This window comes from Siphateles boraxobius, unplaced genomic scaffold, assembly GCF_051911475.1.
Source record: "Siphateles boraxobius isolate OS27281-9 unplaced genomic scaffold, OSU_SipBor_1 25, whole genome shotgun sequence".
In the NCBI taxonomy this organism is placed as follows: Eukaryota; Metazoa; Chordata; class Actinopteri; order Cypriniformes; family Leuciscidae; genus Siphateles; species Siphateles boraxobius.
This window is the reverse complement of record NW_027508866.1, coordinates 8,312,154-8,333,645: the sequence shown is the minus strand read 5'-3', so window position 1 is coordinate 8,333,645 and position 21,492 is coordinate 8,312,154. Positions and strand designations below refer to the sequence as shown.

At 39.5% G+C, this 21,492-nt stretch overlaps 1 protein-coding gene across 5 annotated transcripts; it reads left to right on the top strand.

The window, feature by feature from the left end:
- Positions 1–204: 204 nt before the first annotated feature.
- On the top strand, positions 205–20,170 carry LOC143749819 (uncharacterized). Of its 5 annotated transcripts, none has more exons than XM_077242367.1 (15): positions 205–472; positions 1,021–1,141; positions 1,746–1,853; positions 2,445–2,481; positions 2,599–4,448; positions 4,585–4,612; positions 4,747–6,515; positions 6,606–6,654; positions 6,898–6,941; positions 9,732–9,774; positions 9,898–11,741; positions 14,042–14,078; positions 14,247–14,330; positions 14,427–15,863; positions 15,915–20,170. In XM_077242367.1, the coding sequence occupies exons 1-15, from the start codon at positions 369–371 to the stop codon at positions 19,454–19,456; spliced, it is 11,097 nt and encodes a 3,698-aa protein (XP_077098482.1). In that variant the 5' UTR covers positions 205–368; the 3' UTR covers positions 19,457–20,170. The 5 variants fall into 5 exon arrangements, with proteins under 5 accessions (XP_077098482.1, XP_077098481.1, XP_077098483.1 ...); XM_077242366.1 differs by having other exon boundaries at positions 14,427–16,152; positions 16,204–20,170; XM_077242368.1 differs by having other exon boundaries at positions 14,427–17,136; positions 17,494–20,170.
- The last annotated feature ends 1,322 nt before the right edge of the window (positions 20,171–21,492 follow it).

Below are 21,492 nucleotides of genomic sequence, written 5' to 3'. Positions count from 1 at the left end.
AAACGGGAAACAATTTGTATTTGAGTTATCACTTGTAATTATTATTAATCATTTGTGGTGCATTTGTTTTGTTTTTTACATATTCTGTAAATGCACGAGAGAATGGGAACGAATGACGATGATAAATTTATTTTGGGGGGATCCGTCCTCAGTTTAGTCCATTTCCGCTTTACATAGGTGTTCTTCCTGGTTGTTGATTCCTATGTGAAAGTAGCAACATTTCGGCCATGAGCAAGTTCCAGTAGAATGCACTAGACGATTGGAAAAATCGCTCGATAGCGTTAAATCTGTGTAGAAGCGCGCGCGCTCTTTTTGCTGTCAACGCATCTCATTTTGCGCTGGAGGACCCATGCAATGCAATATTCATTATGATTAAGTCCAAAATGCCCGAATGCTGTGCCGCAGCAAACTGCAAACAGAGTGCGGACCAGTCCAACGTTTCCTTCTTTAGTTTCCCGCTGGATCCTGATCGGTGAGTGCAGCCTTTTATGCGTCAATGCAGTCGCAATTTAATCAATGTTACATTTTTCCTGTTTAGATTTTTATTTAAGTAAAGAATGAGCAAATTAGCTTTATTTGTTAGCTGGTTAGCTTCTGCCCCCCTTTGCAATGATCCATTGAATGCATTAAACCCGTATTTTCCGTTTAGGCTTATCATGTTGCTATCATTAATCATTATGAAGTGATTTGTTTTGCAAAGGTTTATTTTGTAACTGGCAGTTATGAAATCTCCTTTCGTGTTTCTTCAAAGTGATTGCTTAAACTTTTATGGGGTTACTGTAAGCAAACGAGTCCTGTGCACGTTCGCCATCATCAGGCCCTTCCCAAAATGGCAGGAATTTAATTCCCTCAGAATACGTTATTCTGTTTATAGATTTATTTGTGCTTTGCTGGTTTCGTTTTGTGGTATTTGGTATTTTGTGACATTCATTAAACAAAGATGCTTTGTTTTAGTTGAGGTTTTTAATGTTAAAACATAATTTTTGGCACTACTGCAGTAACCTTACCTCATATCTCTAGATGTAAACAATGGGTGGGTAACTGCCACAGACCAGATCTGGAGACCAAAACCGCTGAAGATTTACACAGGAACTACAAGTTGTGCTCAAAACATTTTGAGGCAGCAATGACATGTCAGCAAGTAAGTGAGCATTTTCTGTTTCTTTGCATCTGGCATTATCTGCTTGATGTAAGTGAACAAAACCAGTCAAATTAATTTGTTTCCTAGTATTGACAAGTGTAGTGTTAACCAGTGGGCTGACATGTGTCTGTGTCTCCCCCCAAACAATTTTTGACATGTCGTCATGTGTTTGTAAATGTCAAATTATATTTGCTACATGGTTATTAAAATGAGTTTTGTGTGAAAACAGATTTAATCAGGTCTAGATAGAGCATGCATGTTGGTCAATTGCCAATGTTTGATAGATACCACATTTATTTTGCTAGGTTATTAAAGAATTATGAAATTATGCATGTTTCCCAAGATGATAGTAGGCAAACTGTGCTACATGCTTTAGTGTAAGTTTTAGTGGTTAAACTATTACAGTAAACTTTGCATTTAAATTAAATGTATTTAGATTGTTCTTATTAAAAAAAAAATTGTAAAATTTTGCTATTCTAAGAATTTGATTGTTTCTTAAAATGGATTATTATTATTACCCAATAATAATCCCTGTCCCTGCCCCAACCCCATGTCACAGTATACCCCTGTGTGGTGAAATGTAGAAAACTTCTTTTTTTTTCAGAGCGATCTTAAGTCTGTTTTGAAGGATGATGCCATTCCTACTATATTTGATTTTGCATCTAACCAGGACAAAGCACAAACTAGCAACAGAAAAAGGACAAGGGAGAAAGTAAGTCTCTGATTTACACTTCAGAATCTTATTAGTAAATCAGTAATGCATGGTCTCTAGCAACTCCTGAAAAGAAGGACCTACCAAAATCTGGTAAGCCTAAAGATGATGTGAAATCTTCTGCATCGGACAGGTTTTAATGGATTTCTTTGTAAAGAGTGGTACAGTGAACCTAGCACATAGTAGCATCAAGTGGAGTTTCTGAGCTAACAGTTTTTGCATGCATTGCGTACTGAACTCGGCATAAAACTAATTTTCAGCATAATCTTACACAATATAGACTTTTATGAAGCAATATAAAATAATGGAGCAAATTACTCACCCTTTTTTTTTTTTTAGGGATTGAGTTCTGTTTAGATTACCATTTGAATGTAAATGTGATTCCACCATTTCATGTAAATTAAATTTCATGCTTGTAATAGTTCTCAATGGTCCCTTACCCAACAAGCATTTTATAAATTGTAGCTATCTGTAAAGAAATGTATTCGCTTTTTATTGTTATTATTCATTGTTTTTATTTGTCATCTCTACAATGTGTTATCTACACATTGTAGTGTTGACTTCAAAAATTTAATTTTTTTTTTTTTTTAGACAGGAGATGGGCCGATTGTCACAAAGAAAACAAAAGGTAGATAATGCATTTCCATTTCAGCATCTTTTAATTCTCTCCTCTTTTTGTAATTACACAAACTAATTACCATGGATTCTCTGCTATTTTGTTTCTCTCCTTTTTTTTGTTTTGAAGGTTCCACTGATAACTCAAACCCCGCTGTGACAGAGGTGGAAGTTAAAGTTGACAGTGACTCAGCAGAGAACATTGAAGCTCAAAATCCTCCTGCACATGATGAATCAGAGGAGGATCCTGCTATTTCCAAAGCAAAGGAAACTTTGAAAGACTACTTCAAAGAGACGTTAGCCTTCACTGGTTTCAGCATTGCCAACAATACATCTCTTAACTCTGTTAAGCCTTTGGGGAATGACCCAGCTGGGCCGCTTTTAGTCAATACCATATTTGCAGAGAAGATCGACCAAAAAGAAGTGCTCAACTTAGGTGAAGATGTGATGCGTGAGGAGATCCGCAATAGCCTGCGCCTTGCACGCTTCTTTTCCATACTTCTCCAAGACAAAATAAACATTGAGGGCAAGGATCAGATTCCTTTGTTTATCCGCTCTGTCACAGGTGAAGGCTTCCCACAGAAACACCTCATGGGATTCCTTCCCTGTGATGTCGACTCTGACAGTCTGTTCCTAATGCTTATATCCGAGATCCGCAACAAGTGGGGCCTTCGGATGGAGCACTGCCGTGGCTTTACCTACCTGTCATCAGGTAGCATGTGTCAGAAGCTGAAGGATCTCGCCTGCAGGATGTTGCGGGATTTTCCACAGGTAGTTCTGTCCCCCAGTGAACCCTACGCCTTCAATATGTGGTTGATTCGCTCCATGCCTATCCTTCCAATTCAAGACGTTGTTGATACTGTAGAGCAGGTCGCTGCCGTTATTAGGCAGTCAGAAACTCTGGCGAAGAAACTTGATTCCAAGATCACCGCTTCATACAGCCACATCAAAGGTGAGGTTGACCGAGTCAAGGATTCTTGCCAGAACCATTGGGAATATGGCACCGATGCTTTCCAGACAATGCTTGATATCTTGGAGCCGCTTTTGAGCAGCATTGGAGAGATGTGCACCAGTGCCCTTTCGGATGTGGATGCAGACACTGTCGAAGTGCTTCTAAAGCTGAAAGAGAAACTGAAGAACTTTAATTTCATCATTACTCTTGTGGTCTTAAAAAACACTCTGTGTTGTGTGAGCATCCTGAACCCCAGCCTCAGGGGCATAATCAGCATCAGCAGCACTTTACAGTACACTATCTCAAACGCCTTAAAGCTTCTCACCAAACACATGCAGGAGATTGACATTTTTCACAGGAAGTGGTTCTCCGATGCTTTGGGCAGAGCCAAGAAGTTGGGGGTGTCTGTCAATTTGCCAGTGGAGATGGTGACAAATGGTGATGGCACAGAGAAACCACAAACATCATTGGAGGATTACTACAGGGAAGCACTGAGCAAGAAGGTTTTGCAATACCTTGTTGATGAAGTCAAAAGAGTCCTTGGCACTGAAATGGCAAGAATCCTCAGATGGTTGTCATTGGTGCCCTCATATATGGCTGACCACAATTTTAGCATCCGCAAAGACAAAGTTGCTGATGCTAACCTGAATAACTTGGCTCGTCCTGACTCCTTTTATGACGAGCTGGGCTGTTGGGAAGTGAAATGGAGGCATGCTAGCAAGCGAAGGATTCTTCCTACTAGTGTGTTTGCGACCCTCAAGATCCCAGATATAGGCTTTTACCCAAATGTACAGAGCCTGTTGAGAGTGCTGGGCACCATCCCTTGTGTCCACGCAGATTCAGATGTGTATGGGCAGTACGACATGGTGCTGGACCGGTATCACACCTACATGAAAGAAGTACCAGTGGAAAAAAGACTGAGCAATATGGCCTTTGTTTATGTCAATCAAGATGTCCACTTTAGCATTGAGGAAATGGTTGAGGCGTATGTAAAGAAATATCCAGAAATCCTGCAGCTATTACAGGAGGTAAACATATGTTTGACTAATTTAAAAAAAAATTTTTTTTACTTGTGTTAAATTACATTTAATTACAGGAGATAATCGCAAAAACAAACTCAAATATGTAACCTGCTGTTCACCATTTTTGTGTGTGTGTCTTTAGGATGATGTAATGGAAGTGCAACCATCAGGTAAAACTTCTTACTTCTGCCTTTTTATTTTAATGTTAAAGTCATCTTGTTTTCACAGCTCAAACCTGTTTAAATTGAATTTTATATTAGATGCAGTTGATGATTTTTCTTTCTTTCTTTTAACCTCTATGCAGTTCCAGAAACCAGTACAAATGACGCTTCTAAAGAAGATATGGAAGAACAAAGAGAGATGACTTTAAATATGGACGTTGAGAGACCGAAACCACCGGAGTGTGCAGAAACTGATAAAGAGGCATTAAAATCTGCATTACAGGCTGCTGTCACTGCAGCATATAGCAGGCAAAGCAGACACACTCAGGGTGATCAAGATCAAGAAGTAGAATATGTGACCAAATCTGAGATGAATGAAGTCCTTAAAGTGTGTGAGGATGTTGTTAGGGATAGGATTCTTTCAGAGGTCAGAAATTCATTTTTCTCCCTGTTTATCGACAGAGTTGTCAGATTTGGAGAGACTGATTACTTGCCCATCTTCCTCAGATTTGTTGACAGTTTCGATGTCATGCGCCTTGAGCTTATGGGATTTGTCGAGGTTACTCTTGACACTGAGGCCATTTGCGAACGACTTTATGATGTTGTCACCAATGAGTGGAGTCTGGATTTAAGCTACTGCAGAGGTCAAGCTTACCTTGGCTCTGGTGAAGTGTCCTACAAGCTCAAGGCTTTTGCATGTAAAATACAGGAGAAGTATCCTCTTGCTATATGCACACATTGCTCATGTTACTCTTTCAATACCTGGTGGTCAAGGTCAGTTCCAGTTGCTGCAGTCATCAGAGCCATAGACACATTAGAGGAGATAGTGTCTTTTTTTCACAGCATGCCTGCCCTTGAGAAACAGTTAGATCAAGTCTTAGCCATAGGCCTAAGAGAGAGCTATGAGAAAATCCATGAGCTTCAAGGAAAATTCTGTTCTTCTTGGCTTGAAAAGCATGACTCTTACGAAGTCTTCGCTCAGATTCTGGAGCCTCTGGCAGATTGGCTTGAAAATATTGACAACTGTCAACCACAAAGATGGAGTTTGGCAGTATCCAACAGAGCCAAAAGGCTACTTCAGTTAATTCGGGACTTTGACTTCATTGTGGCAATTGTTGCGTTAAAGAATGCTTCATCCTTCACCAGAGAACTGAGTGCAGCACTACAGAAAGACCATTTTAGTGCTGCCTCGCAGCTCAGCCAGATCAGTGGTATTGTGGCCACACTTAACCGAGTGAAGACCAACATCAAGGTTTTCCATCAGAACTGGTTTGATGAAGCTTGTGGTTTTGCTCAGAGTCTGGGTGTGCAGGTTAAAGTGCCTGATAGTGTGATTGTTCCAAGGGACAGCCTTTTGAAACCAGGTTCATACTACAAAGATGCAATGAGTGTCCCTTTAGTTGACCACCTGATAAACATGGTGAAAGATTATTTCTCTGATGACCACAAGGAGGCTCTCAACTTATTGTCCTTGGTCCCATGCTCTGTGACAATGAGCTATGTTTTTGAAACGCTTAAGTCAAAACCTCCATTGTACATTGGTGACCTTCCAGATCCTGACAATTTCTTCACGGAGCTGAGCTGCTGGAAAGTGAAGTGGAAAACGAAAGTGGTTAGTGTAACCATACCAGAGACCATTTTTCAGACTCTGCGTCTACCCCTTATGCAGTACTTTGCAAACATCAATACGTTGCTGAAGATTATGTGTGTGTTGCCAAGCACAGCTTTGGAATATTGTGGTGAGGTGAAGCGGCATAAAATGTATCAAAACTACTTGAGCAACACCTCACCCATGGATAGATTGCCCTGTTTAGCCATGCTTCAGATCGGCACTGACTTTAACAGAGACCTAGACAGAATGGTTGCTCAGTGCATAAAGCTAACTCCTAAGACGCTGGAGGGCATTTGCCTGGTAAGGATCAGTTTTGTAAAAATGAGTTGCTTGTGTAAAATCTTACATTTGCTTTCCTGTTGTGTTTCTAATGTCCGTTGTGCTCCACAGGACAAAGAATCCAAAACCCTAGGAAGGACTGTTGAAATAAAAACAGAAGGTATGTAATCTATGATTATTCTTAATGTTTTTTTTTTCTTTCTTTTTTTAAAAGACTCTATCTAAATGTCTTTTCCCTCTCTTGAGTAAGGGAAAAGTATTTGTGTGTTGTGTGCATACATGTTTATGATATTGTTTTACTGGTAGATAAGTTGGCCACATAAAGATCAATAACATCCATTAAGAAAATAAGGTGAATTTTCAGTTCATGCCAACTTTAATGCCCACTTTGCCAACTTTGCAGATGACATCCACATGGATGAAGTAGAGAACAGGGACACTCTGAAGGTTTGTAAAGTTTCATTAATGATTATGCAGTATATCACCTCATATTTTAAGTTGGTTTAGAGAATCAGTTAAAAATCGTTTTGAACTATTTTGAGTAAAACGTTGCTTCATATGTTATTTTGTTGAGATCGACCTATATTGATTTTTATTTATAACCGATAAAATTTTTTTGCATGTTTTTGTGCCTGATAACAGATATATAGAACTGATATTTATTTGTTTTATTTCTGTTTTTGACAATTATAACAATAGCACTGAACTAAACAAACTGTTTAACACTTTTTAAATACTGTAAATTTTGCAATTTCACTCCCTCACATACAGAACACTCTTCTACATCAATAAATAGAGTCTGAAAGAGTGCACATTTAAAAAAAAAATACAGTGCACTGTCACTAAAGTGTCTTTTTTTAAATAATTTGATAAGGTAAACAAATTGGTAATGAATATAGCATGTAAAAATAATTCTGAAATGTTTTTTATTTACAACAACAGCATATTAACAACAGGCAAAATACATTTACAAAGTCTAATGTTTTCAAATGGAGAACATAAATTAATGACAAGGGAGTCTATCAACTCACCATAAATATAAGCATTCAACTACAGTTTTAAAAGGTTTATCTGTTGTTTGATAGGCCAAAGAGTGAAGAGAATGGAATGTGCTGGAATATTCACTGGAATACGCAAACATAGCGCAAAACAGCTAATACACAATCACAATTACCGAGTCCATCTCATCTGGCCTGTTATCAGAATTATTCATAATTTTTTTGTCGGTCTAGATTATGAAATAGTCTACCTGGTGACGGAGCGCTGTTTTTATCTGTGCTTTTACACAGAACGTCTCTCGTGGAGATATTTATTTCCATAGAGCTGCAATTATTTAGATGTTTATTAGCAAAATAAATGTTATATTGTAGACGTTAATATAATTTAAGGCGTTTTAAATGAGTTGATTTTGTCAAAAGCTGCAGTTGCCATGCTGAAGCATTTCCTGAGCATCAACCCAGTGAGTGAATACGTGAGTCTCTATTTTTTAGTGCCAAGTTTAAACTACATGACAAGCATTTATGTAACATCATTAATGGCTGTTATGTTAAAGGGACATTATGTAGGAAGTTCTCCCATCTAGCGGTGAAATTGTATTTTGCATTCAAACGAATTGTGCTCTCCAGCGCCTCGCTTTTTCAAATGCGTGTTGCATCTACGGTAGCTGTTATGTACCAAAAAGCTATGACAGGATGTCTTCTAATAGCACTTCGTCGAGTTTTCCTTCGGGTGAACAGGTTTGTTATTTCAAACAAACTGCAATTTGACACAACGAACAAACGAATGTTACAGTATGAATAATAAAAGTGCAGTGCAGCCTTTTAAACTTTGCCGGGGCAGTGAAGCGCCTCTCACTGCTCTGCTCCTCCGTTTCTGCTGCTTTCATTTACGTGACGCTGGCTCTGAACGAAAACACGTTGTGGAAACGCGTTGGCCTAGTACTTTTTGACCCTCTCTGTTATTATAGTTTTTCAAGATGGCGGAACGACATGGAAGCCTCCGTGGACCTACCCGTCACATGTATATTAAGATAATAAATTCTTCGTTTACGAGGATAAGTCAGATAATTGGCAGAGGTATTTGTACACCATTGAGGACATATTTATGAATAAAAATATTGATTTTAGATAATAAAATACCTAAAAAACTACACTTTGTCCCTTTAAATAAAGTTTATTAATTAAGGGTGCTTTCACACCTGTAGTTCGGTTCATTTGGTCCGGACTAAGGGTGAAAAATTATACTTTGTATCATTTTCAGGCGTTTTGGTTCCTTTTCACACCAAACTGATTGCTCTTGTCTGAATCGGTTGATGAAACGAACCAAAATGCAGTCACGTGACAACATCCACATCCCTCGTTGGCCAGATGTGTCTTGAACACATTTCCACAACTGCACTTAAATTGATCAGAATTAACGTGCGGGAAAATTCCAGTAGAACTCGTAAACAAAGAGGAAAATCCGGCAGACATACGGAGAATTCGCTCACAATGTATGTTCAGAATCAGCACAAGCTTTATCCATTCGCAAATCCCCCCATAAACAACAAAGACTAGACTCGATATAAATTAGAAATTCACTGTGCAGTGCGGACAACTTCAGTCTTTATGATGAGATTTTAGTGCAGAATGCGGTAAGTCAGTCATGGCTTATTAAAGGGAGCGCTATTGACAATCTAAATAATAATTTTGTTTGACTACGGCAGCTGGTTTAGTCCAAAAATGCGCCGTTCTTTGGCAGTTGGGTCTGTTCGAGGTCGGATCACGTTCTCACCACAAACGAACCGCTGCAGAGTTCGCTTGAAAGCATACCGAGACCACTTCTTCGAGGAGGTCTCGGTACGCTTATTTGGTCCGCTTTTGGTGCGCACCCGAGTGCGATTGCTGCTTTCAAACCTGCCCAAACGAACCGCACTAAGGGGGAAAACGAACTCTAGTGCGATTCAACCGAACTAAATGAGGCAGGTGTGAAAGCACCCTAAGGGATGCAAGATATTTTACCTCTGAACACCGTTGTTGGCTCTTCTCCCCTAAGACGCTATGCTGTGATGGCGGTCTTGCGCGCAATTCTCTAAACGGCCTTGAGATGGCGGTGAATTTATCTGTGAATACGATATTACAAAACCGATACCCAATTATGGGAAAATGCTTAAATATCGGGAAAACGATATATCGGTCGATCTCTAATTATTAGTTTATTGCTTTTTTCAGCTTTATTCACAAGTACTTCTTTTCACAGGACAAAGACTCCAGAACACTAGTGGTGAATTCTGAGATAACAGGTAGTGGTTTGTTATTTTTGGGACTCACTTTTCTTTTGAATCCTTGATGTGTGTCTCATTAATGTAATATTTGTTTAATTTAAACTTGTACATTATCTAAATAATGTTTACACTGCCTTCTAGAAGCAGATATCCACAAAGAGGGAGCAGAGAGCATAGAGACTCAGCAGCAGTCTGAAAACCAAGAAGTAGTTGCTGAGGACCAGCATGTAAAGGTTAAAGATGTGGAGCAGGTTGTGGATGAGAATGGACGTTCTGATGAACCAACAGATAACATAAGGAACTGTGAAGAAGTCTTCAAACAGGCAGCCATACTTGCAAGGAGAAACTGCTCTTGGATCGACCTTAACAAAACAGAGCAAGATGCTGTTGTACAGAAACTTGCCTCATGTCATTGGGTACAGAAGGAAGGGACATCATTTTCAGAAGGGGAAATGCTACAAAGTATTGTGAAGGCCATACGAGAAATAATCCTCACTGAAGTTCTGGACTCTCCTTTCTTTTCCATCATCATTGATAGAGCAATCTCAGTGGGCGCGGCAAAGTTCCTACCACTCTTTGTTAGATATGTAAATGATTGCATTCCTAAAGTGGAGCTCATAGGTTTTCTGCCCTTTGATGAAAGCTCTGATCTGGGTTTGCAAGCTAAAGCTCTTTCAACCACACTTGAGGATGAGTGGGGACTTCAGATGGGGTGCTGTCGTGGCCAATCCATCATGTGCATTGGTACGGGGAGCCAAAGTCTCAGGAAGATGGCTTTGGGCTTTTTAGAGAGCTATCCGTTAGCTGTGAACACTCCCAGTGAATCTTGTGGACTTGCCTACTGGCTGGCTTTAAGCCTACAGAATGCCTACATTACAAAGGTTTTAGAGACCACTGAGGATCTGCTACAGTTTTTTGACCAGTCACCCAAATTAGAGAGTGAGCTTGCCAAAACCATGGATGGGCTTCTGAATACCCCACGGGAAGCACTTGGAGAGATCCCAGAGACCTGCTTGTCTAGATGGAAAAAGAGAGAAGACTTTTTTGATATTCTGGTGGACATGCTAGAGGGAGCTCTGAACTGCTTAGATTCTGTGAGCACCAACTCCAGTGGGTCATGGAGTAGTAGCATGTCACTGCATTCTCAGACCCTGTGCACAGCTATTAGACGGGTCGATTTTGTCATTCCCTTAGTCATCTTGAAGAACGCCTGCGCTCCCTTGAGGAACTGCAGCACTGTTTTTCGCTGCGGAAACCCTGCTGACATTATTTGTGAGCTTGAGAAGATTATGCCAATAATAGATTCTCTTAGCAAAATGTTGGACAATGTGAGTGCAGTGCATTCTACCTGGTTTGAGGAGGCTGTGGAGCTTTCAACTAAGGTTACAGGATTGCTGTCATATCCGGAATCTGTTAGTAGCTATGATTCACCCGAAGCGTTCTACATGGAAGCAGTTAGCTTACCAGTTCTAAATGGTTTGATTGAAGAAATGAAGTTTAACTTCTCAGAGAATCACTTAAAAGCCCTGAAAGTGTTGTCTCTTCTTCCAACGTGCAACCCTCTTCCCATTCTCCCAGAATCCACAGATAAACTGCACACAATATACCTTAGTGATCTCCCTGAGCCAGAAACGGTTGAAGAAGACATCAACACCTGGGCCACAGTATGGAGGGAGAAATATCAAGATATTTGTCCTCCCACCTCCATCTCTGAGACTCTGCTCCATAATGAAGCCAAAAACCTTCCAAACATTGCTACCCTTCTTAAGCTTGTGGCTGTGTTGCCTAGCATTAGCATGGAGTGTGATCTAATGAAGACAACCCTAAATGCCTTGAGGACCTTACTTCGAGATGGTATCTACAGCAGAGGCAGCAAGACTGATGCAGTCATGCTTCTTATGCATCGCCAGACACTACAGAGCCTGGAGGAGGTGATTGAGAAATGCATGGATGGTGATCCGGAAAGTCATCAATTTCTTGCTCTGGTATGGTAAATTTCTTAGTCTTTATACTGTTATAATTCATTGTATTCAGTAAGCCTGGAGGATAAATAGATTTTATCGATTAACTCGAATGTGTAGTTTACATAGACTTGTTTGAATGAAAATCGGTTTTCTCCTTAACATCCAATGACGCTCCCCTCTAGGCTCCCGTAGTTCCGAACAGGATCAGCGTTTGCCATAGAGAGAGATACACAAACAACATTGCAAATGAACAAGACCGCGGTAGCACAAGCACACCCGCCAAAAACTGAATTACAAACTGAATCCGTAGGGCTGCCAACTCTCAAGAATTCACCATGAGACTCACTCAATTGTCACTTTTACACGCTCTCACGCCACACATCCATTTTCTCACGCAGAGAAATGTCATGAAGCAGAGAGGACACAGACACTGACAAACAAGACCGAGATTGAAACAAATTCTCAGCTCTCAGATTCTGTCAATTTAATTACGAAATTCAAACAATATTTTGGCGCTTGTAAATGTGACGTGACCGATTGCTGACAGATCTCAGTTCAAGCGGCACATGAACCGAACATCTGATACTCTTTACTACTAGTTAACAGTAAATAAACACAAGTGATCAGTAGGTAATTTGAAAGATACAGTTCACTCACCGAAATGTAATAAAATCGATCGATCACTGTTTTTCAACCGTGGAAAGAGGTCCATAACAGCTGGAGGCTCAGGAAAGCCATTTAATGACCACGTTAGTTGGGCTTAAAAAAATTACCATAGAGAGGAGTATTTTGCTTAATGTGATAACTATATTACATATTTATTATATTTATTATATTTTTTATCTATATCATTAAAATATTATAAGGTTGTAAAAAATGCATTATTTAATTTGAGATATTATTTTTAACCTTTAATAATAATACCAGCTGACAGGGCTCTGTATGTTTACAGCATTAGGTGAGATATTTGTTTTTGGAGAAAAATTAACATGACACATTAACTTATCTTCTCTACCTAATATTTATCCAAAGGAATCCATATTGAATCATGATCAGAATCAAATCACAAGAATTGAATTGAAATTGTGAAATTTGTGTCAAGCAATAATAAAAACAGTACCAGTCATTGTATTTTGTTGTCACTAAACTTAATAAAATTCTGTTTAGTTACCAAATGTTTTGACAATCACAATACACTTATTGTGATGCAAGTGTTTTTTATTTATTTTTTTAATCCCAATCCACCCATTTTATGTTGTGTTATGTTACATTTTTACTGTTTACAAGAGCAGGGCCTGCCATCTTGTCTTTTTGGCTTGTTTCTGATTGCACTTTAAAGGGATAGTTCACCCAAAAATGAAAATTCTGTCAGTATTTACTCACCCTCATGTTGTTCCACCCCCTTAAGACCTTCGTTCATCTTCGGAACACGAATTAAGATATTTTTGATTAAATCTGAGAGCTGGATCACTCCTCTATAGGCTTCTAAGGGATTGAAACTTGTTCCCTGAAAAGTTATTAAAGACATCGTTAAAATATAGTCCAAGTGACTACAGTGGCTCAATCCTAAGTTTATCAAACAACGAGAAATACTTTTTGTGTGCAAAAAACCCAAAAATAACGATTTCAATAACTTTACTTCAACTATTCATTTCCTTCTCTGTGGGCCTCGAGTCAGTTCACTAGTGTAATAGTATAAGCTTCTGTTGTTGTACGTCACACGCATCACACACATGACCAGCGTCGGCCAATAGTGAGCCTATGTGTGACGTAGCTCTACGCAATCACACTACGTTAACTGACTAGAGGCCTACATAGAAGGAAATGAATAGTTGAAATAAAGTCGTCATTTTGGTTTGTTTTTGCGCACAAAAAGTATTCTCGTCGCTTGATAAACTTAAGATTGAGCCACTGTAGTCACTTGGACTATTTTAACGATGTCTTTAATAACTTTTCGGGGATGGCAAGTTTCAATCCCTTAGAAGCCTATGGAGGAGTTATCCAGCTCTCAGATTTAATCAAAAATATCTTAATTCGTGTTCCGAAGATGAACGAAGGTCTTACTGGATTGGAACAACGTGTGGCGAGTAAATACTGACAGAATTTTCATTTTTGGGTGAACTATCCCTTTAACCCCAAGGGGGAAATCCAGATCAGATCCCGGAAGGGGAAAGGGGATTTTTTTTAGGCGAAAAAAATTGCCCAGCCCTAATCAGTGTGTTTTGCTGTATGTTCTAATTAGTATTTTTGTAAACTGATAAATAAGTAATGTTCCTGAAAACCCTGTTCTGTTTTATTTTTGATTGTATTTATACATGTAGGTCAAAGCAAGAGTTAATCACCTGAGAATGGAAGGCGGTAAGTAAAACTAATTATTAAAAAAATAAAATATGCAGAAGAAAAATTTATTATTGATATGGTTGTTGAAAAGTTGTTTTTAGCTGAAGTAGTTGAAATGGGCCCTCAAAGTATTGTAATAAGCTGTTGTGTTTTTATTCTGACACCCTCTTTCCTATCCTTTCTCAGAGGTGATTGCCATGGCTCCACAGGAGATGGCTGTGGATACAAATGGTTCTGGTTATCCACAAGAGGCAAAGGATGCTGGAATCGGTCAGTAATACTAAATGTGAAGTATAAGTAATAACCTAGGTACATGGATGTAAATATCTCTGATTTTTCTTTCACAATCATGTCTCTTTTTTTTAGATGTTAAAACTGTTGCTCCTGAGAAAATTCCAGTAGAAACCAGTGAAATAGAAAGGGCTGAAGAAATACACATCATAAGTACACCTGACCAGCCATCATCTTTAATGCACATCAGTTCAGACAAAACCACCACTGCAGCCCAAGTTATCCCTGCTTGCAGCTCTCTGCCGACCAGCACAACTGACCAACCAACAGAATCTGTCCAAGATGCCACTATGCAAACCACAACAGTAGAACATGATAGAAGTGATCAACTGATCGCACTTGTTCAAGATGTAAATGATAGGTCTGAAGTAATTGATCAGTGTGGAATTAGTCTGCTAGTAACAGGAGATCAAATTGTAACTAATCAAAGTGTAACTGAGCAGTCTAATGAAGAACGGCCAGTTAGCATTGTTCAGTTAGTATCAGTTGACCAAAGTGAAACTGAGCAACCCATGGAAGTTGATCAGTTTGTAGCAACAGAACCAATTCAAACAGAAAACAACCAGCAGCAACAGCAAGCAATAGAGAAACAAAGTGATTCATCTATAAATGTTCAAGATGTAGGTTGTCACACAGTAACAGGGTTAGCAGATGGTCAGTTAATATCAGAGGATCAGACTGAATCTGTTCAGCTCATTGCAGTTGATTACAGTGTAAATGAGCAGTTGGTGTCAGTAGATCAAAGCGAAACTGATCAAGTCATGGAAATTGATGAGAGTGGTAATGATACATGTGCAGTTGAAGATCAAGTTGGAAATGACCGGACAGCAACAGGGGAACAATGTGTAGTTGAGCAGTTGACAGTTAGTCCAGTTGAAACTGATCAGTCTACAGTAAAAGGTCAGGATGAAGCTTGTCAGATAGTTACAGAGATAGACGATGAGGGTAAAATTGGTCCGTTGGTACCAGGGGATCAAATTGAATCTCATGAATTTGAGGCTGTTGATTGCTCTCGAGATGAACATTCTGCAACATCAGGTCAGAGTGAAACTGATCAGTCAGTAACCAAAGATCAGACTGTAAATGATCAGTTCATGTCAGATGGACAATTTGAAATGGATCTGTCAGTAGTAGAAAATCAAGATGAGGCTGGTCAGAAAGAAACTAGGTTAGCAAATGAAGGGGAGTTTATACCAGGGGATCAAAGTGAATCTAATCAGGTCATGGTAGTTGAATCTGGAAATGAACACTCCTTAACAGCAGATCAAAGTGTAATGGGCAAGTCAGAAATAGTAGCTCCCAGTGTAACTCAACAGTTAATGGTAGTTGGTCAAGTTGAAAATGATCATTCCGCTGTAGAGGGTCAAGATGACGCTGCTCAGATAGAAACCAAGATTTCAAGTGAAGGTGAAACTAGTCAGTTAGTATCCGGAGATCAAAGTGGATCCGATCAGCTTATGGTTGTTGACTCTGGAAATGAACAGTCCTTAACAGCAGATCAAAGTGTAACGGGTCAGTCAGAAATAGTAGATCCAAGTATAACAGCAGATCAAAGTGTAACAGGTCAGTCAGAAATAGTAGATCCAAGTATAACTCAACAGTTCATTGTAGTTGGTCAAGTTGAAAACAATCATTCTGTAGTAGAGGGTCAGAATGATGCTGCTCAGACAGAAAATGGCTTTCCAAGTGAAGGTGAAACTAGTCAGTTAGTATCAGGAGATCAAAGTGGATCCGATCAGCTTATGGTTCTTGACTCTGGAAATGAACAGTCCTTAACAGCAGATCAAAGTGTAACGGGTCAGTCAGAAATAGTAGATCCAAGTATAACAGCAGATCAAAGTGTAACGGGTAGGTCAGAAATTGTAGATCCAAGTATAACTCAACAGTTCATTGTAGTTGGTCAAGTTGAAAATGATCATTCTTTAATAGAGGGTCAAGATGACGCTGCACAGACAGAAAATGGCTTTCCAAGTGAAGGTGAAACTAGTCAGTTAGTATCAGGAGAGCTAAGTGGATCCAATCAGCTCATGGTAGTTGACTCTGGAAATGATCAGTCCTTAACAGCAGATCAAATTGTAACTGGTGAGTCAGAAATAGTAGAGCCAAGTGTAACTGAACAGGTCATGGTAGTCGGTCAAGTTGAAAATGATCATTCTTTAATAGAGGGTCAAGATGACGCTGCTCAGACAGAAAATGGCTTTCCAAGTGAAGGTGAAACTAGTCAGTTAGTATCAGGAGATCAAAGTGGATCCGATCAGCTCATGGTAGTTGACTCTGGAAATGATCAGTCCTTAACAGCAGATCAAATTGTAACTGGTGAGTCAGAAATAGTAGATCCAAGTGTAACTGAACAGGTCATGGTAGTCGGTCAAGTTGAAAATGATCATTCTTTAATAGAGGGTCAAGATGACGCTGCTCAGACAGAAAATGGCTTTCCAAGTGAAGGTGAAACTAGTCAGTTAGTATCAGGAGATCAAAGTGGATCCGATCAGCTCATGGTAGTTGACTCTGGAAATGATCAGTCCTTAACAGCAGATCAAAGTGTAACTGGTCAGTCAGAAATAGTAGATCCAAGTGTAACTGAACAGTTCATGGTAGTCGGTCAAGTTGAAAATGATCATTCTTTAATAGAGGGTCAAGATGACGCTGCTCAGACAGGAAATGGCTTTCCAAGTGAAGGTGAAACTAGTCAGTTAGTATCAGGAGATCAAAGTATATCTGATCAGCTCATGGTAGATGATGACTCTGGAAATGATCAGTCTGGAACTGAAGATCAAGATGTAACCTGTCAGTCAGTAACAGAAGATCAAAGTGTACCTGATCAGTTTATAGCAGTTGGTCAAGTTGAGTCAGATCAGTCTATTGTTGATGGTAAAAGTGAAGCCGGTCAGACAGAAACTGTATTTCCAAATGAAGTTGGAACTAGTCAGTTAATTTTGGGGGATCAATGTAGATCAATGCAGTTCATGGTAGTTGACTCTGGAAAGGATCAGTCTGTAATAGCAGATCAAGGTGGAACTGGTCAGTCTATATTACCAAATGAAGTTGGAACTAGTCAGCTAGTTTTGGGGGAACAATGTGGCTCTGATCAGCTCATGGTAGTGGAGTCTGATCAGTCTATAACAGCAAATCAAAGTAGAACTGGACAGTCATCAGCAGATCAAACTGTAACTGATGTATTTGTGGAAGATTCAACTCATCAGCCTATAGTAGAAGATCAAAGTGGGTCTGGGTTAGCAGATAATGTTGGAACTTGGCAGGTAGCATCCGGGGAACAAAGTGGAACTGATCAGCTTGTGGCAGATGTACCCTGTGGAAATAATCAATCTGTAGCAGAAGTTCAAGGTGGAACTGTTCTTGCAACTGCATTGAATCAAAGTGTACCAGATCAGTCTGTGGAACTTAGTCAAGTTGGAACTGACCAGATAGTACCAGGGAATCAAAATGAAATTGATCAGTTTGGCCCTGACCAGCCTAAAGTAGCTGCAGAAGGTGGCACAAATCAGTTCAATTCAGCGGCTCCAGATGGCTCAGACCAAGAAACTGCGGCAGTACACGTTTGCCTTTATCAGCCCTCTGAAATTACTCAGAGTGTTACTGACCGCCGCACACCTGTTTCCCCTGAGGATATTACTGATCATCCCATAGCAGCAGAATCAGAAGGCACAGACGAGTCTGAAGTAAAGGCTCATGATGGTGCAGACCAAGTAATTACCCTGGATGGCACTGGACCTGAAAAAAATGTTTTTACCCCCTACAATGCTGATGCTCGAGAGGAATTGCTCAAAGAACTATGTAAGATAAAATTCTTTTCCATAGTCACTGAGGAAGAGGTTGCAATTGATGGCCAACTGTATATCCCTGTAGGAATACACTACCTTGACAAACAAGACATTCAGAGTGAAAATATATTAGCATTTATCCCCCTTTCCACAAATATTGCTTTATTTGTGGATACTCTCACCATTGTCCTCTCTGAGAAGTGGGGTTTGAACTTGGCCCTCTGTAGAAGTCAAACCTTGGCAAGAACAGGTGCCTCACTCTCTCAGATGACACAGGCTTCAGCTTTGCTTTCCCAGAGACTCCCTCATGCTTTCATTTTCCCGAACCCTGTAACTCTGAAGTCTTTGCTAGCCAGATTGTCCTCCCTGAGAGAGATAACTCACAGTTTTGAGTGCTTAGAGCAGCTGTTTATGTGGTTCTCTGAAGATGTTCAACGACGGGTAAGACTAGAGGATGCTATTGTACATTTGTTCCAGAAGGACGAAAGGAAAGCCAGTGAGCTGAAAGCCAAAATCAGCAGCAATCAATTGGCATTGAGTCATGAGGTTCTGGAAATTACTGCAGACATTCTAGAGGCCATCGTCCTTTGCTTGAATGAGATGAAAGGAAACCAAGATAATGAGGCAACTACAGCACAGGCCCAGAGCTTCCTCTCTGCTCTCCAAAACTTTGATTTCATATTGACAGTTGTAATTATGAAAAACATCTTGAGCCTCACCAAAAACCTAAGTCTGAGTCTTCAGGGAAATTCATATGACGTGTATCAAACTGTTAACCGCCTGTCTGATCTCCTGCCCTATCTTAGTGAAACGAAGAACAGTATTGACATGCACCATCAAACCTGGTTTCAAGAGGCAGTTGCACTAGCTTCTAAGCTGCAGGTACCGTCACTACAACCACCCTTAAATGTGCACTACAGAGAGGACCTCAGTAAAGGGGCCATTGAGCACTATATTGCGGAGGTGGAAGGGATCTCCCAGGATGTTCTGTCTGCTCTTCGCTGCTTGCAGGTTGTGCCTTATGTCATGTCAAACGTGGAGGGATGCTGCAAGGACACTGAGTTTGTCAAGGTGTTTCAAGATGACTTACCTGACCTACACTCCTTCCACTCTGAGCTGCAGAGGTGGAGGGACAGGTGGCAAGATCCTTCTGCCTCTCATCAACACCTACCCGAAACTGTTCTTGGAACTCTCAAAGTTTCTGACATCCAGTTATTTCCCAACATTTCAACCATTCTTAGGCTCCTGGCAGTTCTGCCCTTCTCCAGCATGCACAGTAGCCTCAGACAGGGAAAGATGAAATCTGAGCTGTACCCTCTGTAGTAGGTTTGACTTAACTTCCCCCAAACAAGCTCTCTGTTAAGTTGTCATACACTGCTGAAACTTCAGAATGTCCCTCTGTATTCTCTAAACTGTAGATCACATCTGATTGTAGGTTTCAGTATGTTTATTTTATTACTTAATAATAATGAATTATACCTGTACACTTTAAGTATAATCACATAATGGTTTTATTGATGTTTTGTCTTTTTTATTTTCCTTTTACGTAAGTGGCATGGAAAAAGAGGACTGCCAATTGGGACCAATGTCTTGCCAAAAAAAATGAGAATAGGATGCCCTTGGGGGGGCCTTACTGCTTTGTGCCTTTATGCAAAAACCCTACATAACTCTGAATCACGAGACAAAAGTCTGGATGGACGCTTTCAGACCAGACTTTCTGCAAATTTCCTAATATCTTCAGGAACTTTTAAAGACTTCAAATCATGTAAATCCTCTGAGATGCATTTGGGGGGTTAAGAAAATCATGTTTTATCACAATAAATTATGATGGTTGTTATACTGTCAAAATGTCATCCCACGGCACAAACTAAAAATGGTCTGTCCCTGTATCATTAAGCGTGTTACAAATGTTGATTTGTTTGCAGTTTTATTTAGATGAATGGTTTTTTTTTCTGTAAACATTTCTCCCAGAAGCCCTCCTCTTGAAGGAAGCATCCATATATATTTGACTAAAATAAATAAAATCATTGAATAGAAGTGTTTTATCTGAATCTCTGCTCAATTCAAAGTCAAAACATTTAAAGCTGTCCACAAGATGGCAGTGTACACCTTTTCAAAGTTTGGGGACTACTTGTGGGTAAGCATTTCAATCCTGTAATCTTTTTGTTTAGCTTTATGCCCAAGACTTTTTTTCCCTAGATGATTTTTCATACATTATAGAAACTAATTTAACTGTATAATTTTTTTTAATGATTTGAATAATTGGCCAGTAATATAAAATTGCAATAAATAAAAATACAAAATATGTAATGAATGTATGTAACATTAATGAAGTTTGTTATTGGTGCAGTATTGTGTTGGCAGTTAACAGTTGATGTCATTAGCTGGTTGTGCAGTCTGTTCAAATATTTATTTAGTTCCTTGTTTTAATTGCTTTAGTCATAATAATACATAGTCTTTATAGCCTTGATTCTTCTTCTTTTTTTTTTAAAGCTAAGGAGAAGTATCCTGCTTCTGTTTACCACTTCCTGTCAGTGTCCTCTACTCTCCCACTGAGTCAAAGGTAGTTAATGATTAATGTCTTCACTTTTTAATGCTGTTTTCTAAGAGTTCAGGCTTTTCACAAAGTAACTTTGCCCCCCTGTAGCCTATCGATGATTTGCAGCCATTCTTTAGTCTTTTGGTTCATAGACTGCAGATCCATCATAGAATATTGTTTTCAGGAGTAGATTTCGAGATGTCGTTGAGAAGCAATCAGTCTCCCATTTCCATGTAACCTTGGACCTATGATTCACCCTTTGGGGCTTGAGTCTTTAACCTTTTGAGGTCATTTCTTGTGAGAGCGGCAGTATACATGGTTGGAAAGGCAAGAAAATAAAGCTATTAAAAAGACAACGCCACAGTAATTGCAACTACAAATCAATCAAGGCCTGGTTTATTACTTTATTGTGTCTGACTGAATCTATGACTTGCAATCAAGAGAAAGTAGGAGAGTATCGGTTCTGAGACCAATGAAGACAATTCCAAAGAATGTATGTATTTTTCTTTCTTTTCTCCCCTGGGGTAGGATTACCACGTTTTTTTCCAAGAGCTTAGGTTTAAGTTTGTATCAAGACAAATGCATGATTTTTTAAAATGATTTCATAAATGCTTTCATCAAACCATTTTAATACATTCATACTCTTATTCTTCTCTGTTGTTAATTAGGAAAGCGACGTGTTTAGAAAATAGTGTGCAAAATATATCTATCCCGAAAACAATTGCTTGTTTGGTCAGTTCACATCACACTATCCAAGGGCACATAAAAAAAAAATCCACTGACAAGCCAAGTCCTTGTCCGTCTTTATCGACCGATGCGT

What these genes read in the sequence shown, in the direction of transcription:
- LOC143749819 (XM_077242364.1), top strand. Translation starts at nt 369, where the DNA reads ATGATTAAGTCCAAAATGCCCGAATGCTGTGCCGCAGCAAACTGCAAA. An exon ending in TCCTGCAGCTATTACAGGAG is followed by an intron (nt 4,449 to 4,584) that starts GTAAACATATGT and finishes GTGTGTCTTTAG; the next exon opens with GATGATGTAATGGAAGTGCA. An exon ending in AATGGAAGTGCAACCATCAG is followed by an intron (nt 4,613 to 4,746) that starts GTAAAACTTCTT and finishes ACCTCTATGCAG; the next exon opens with TTCCAGAAACCAGTACAAAT.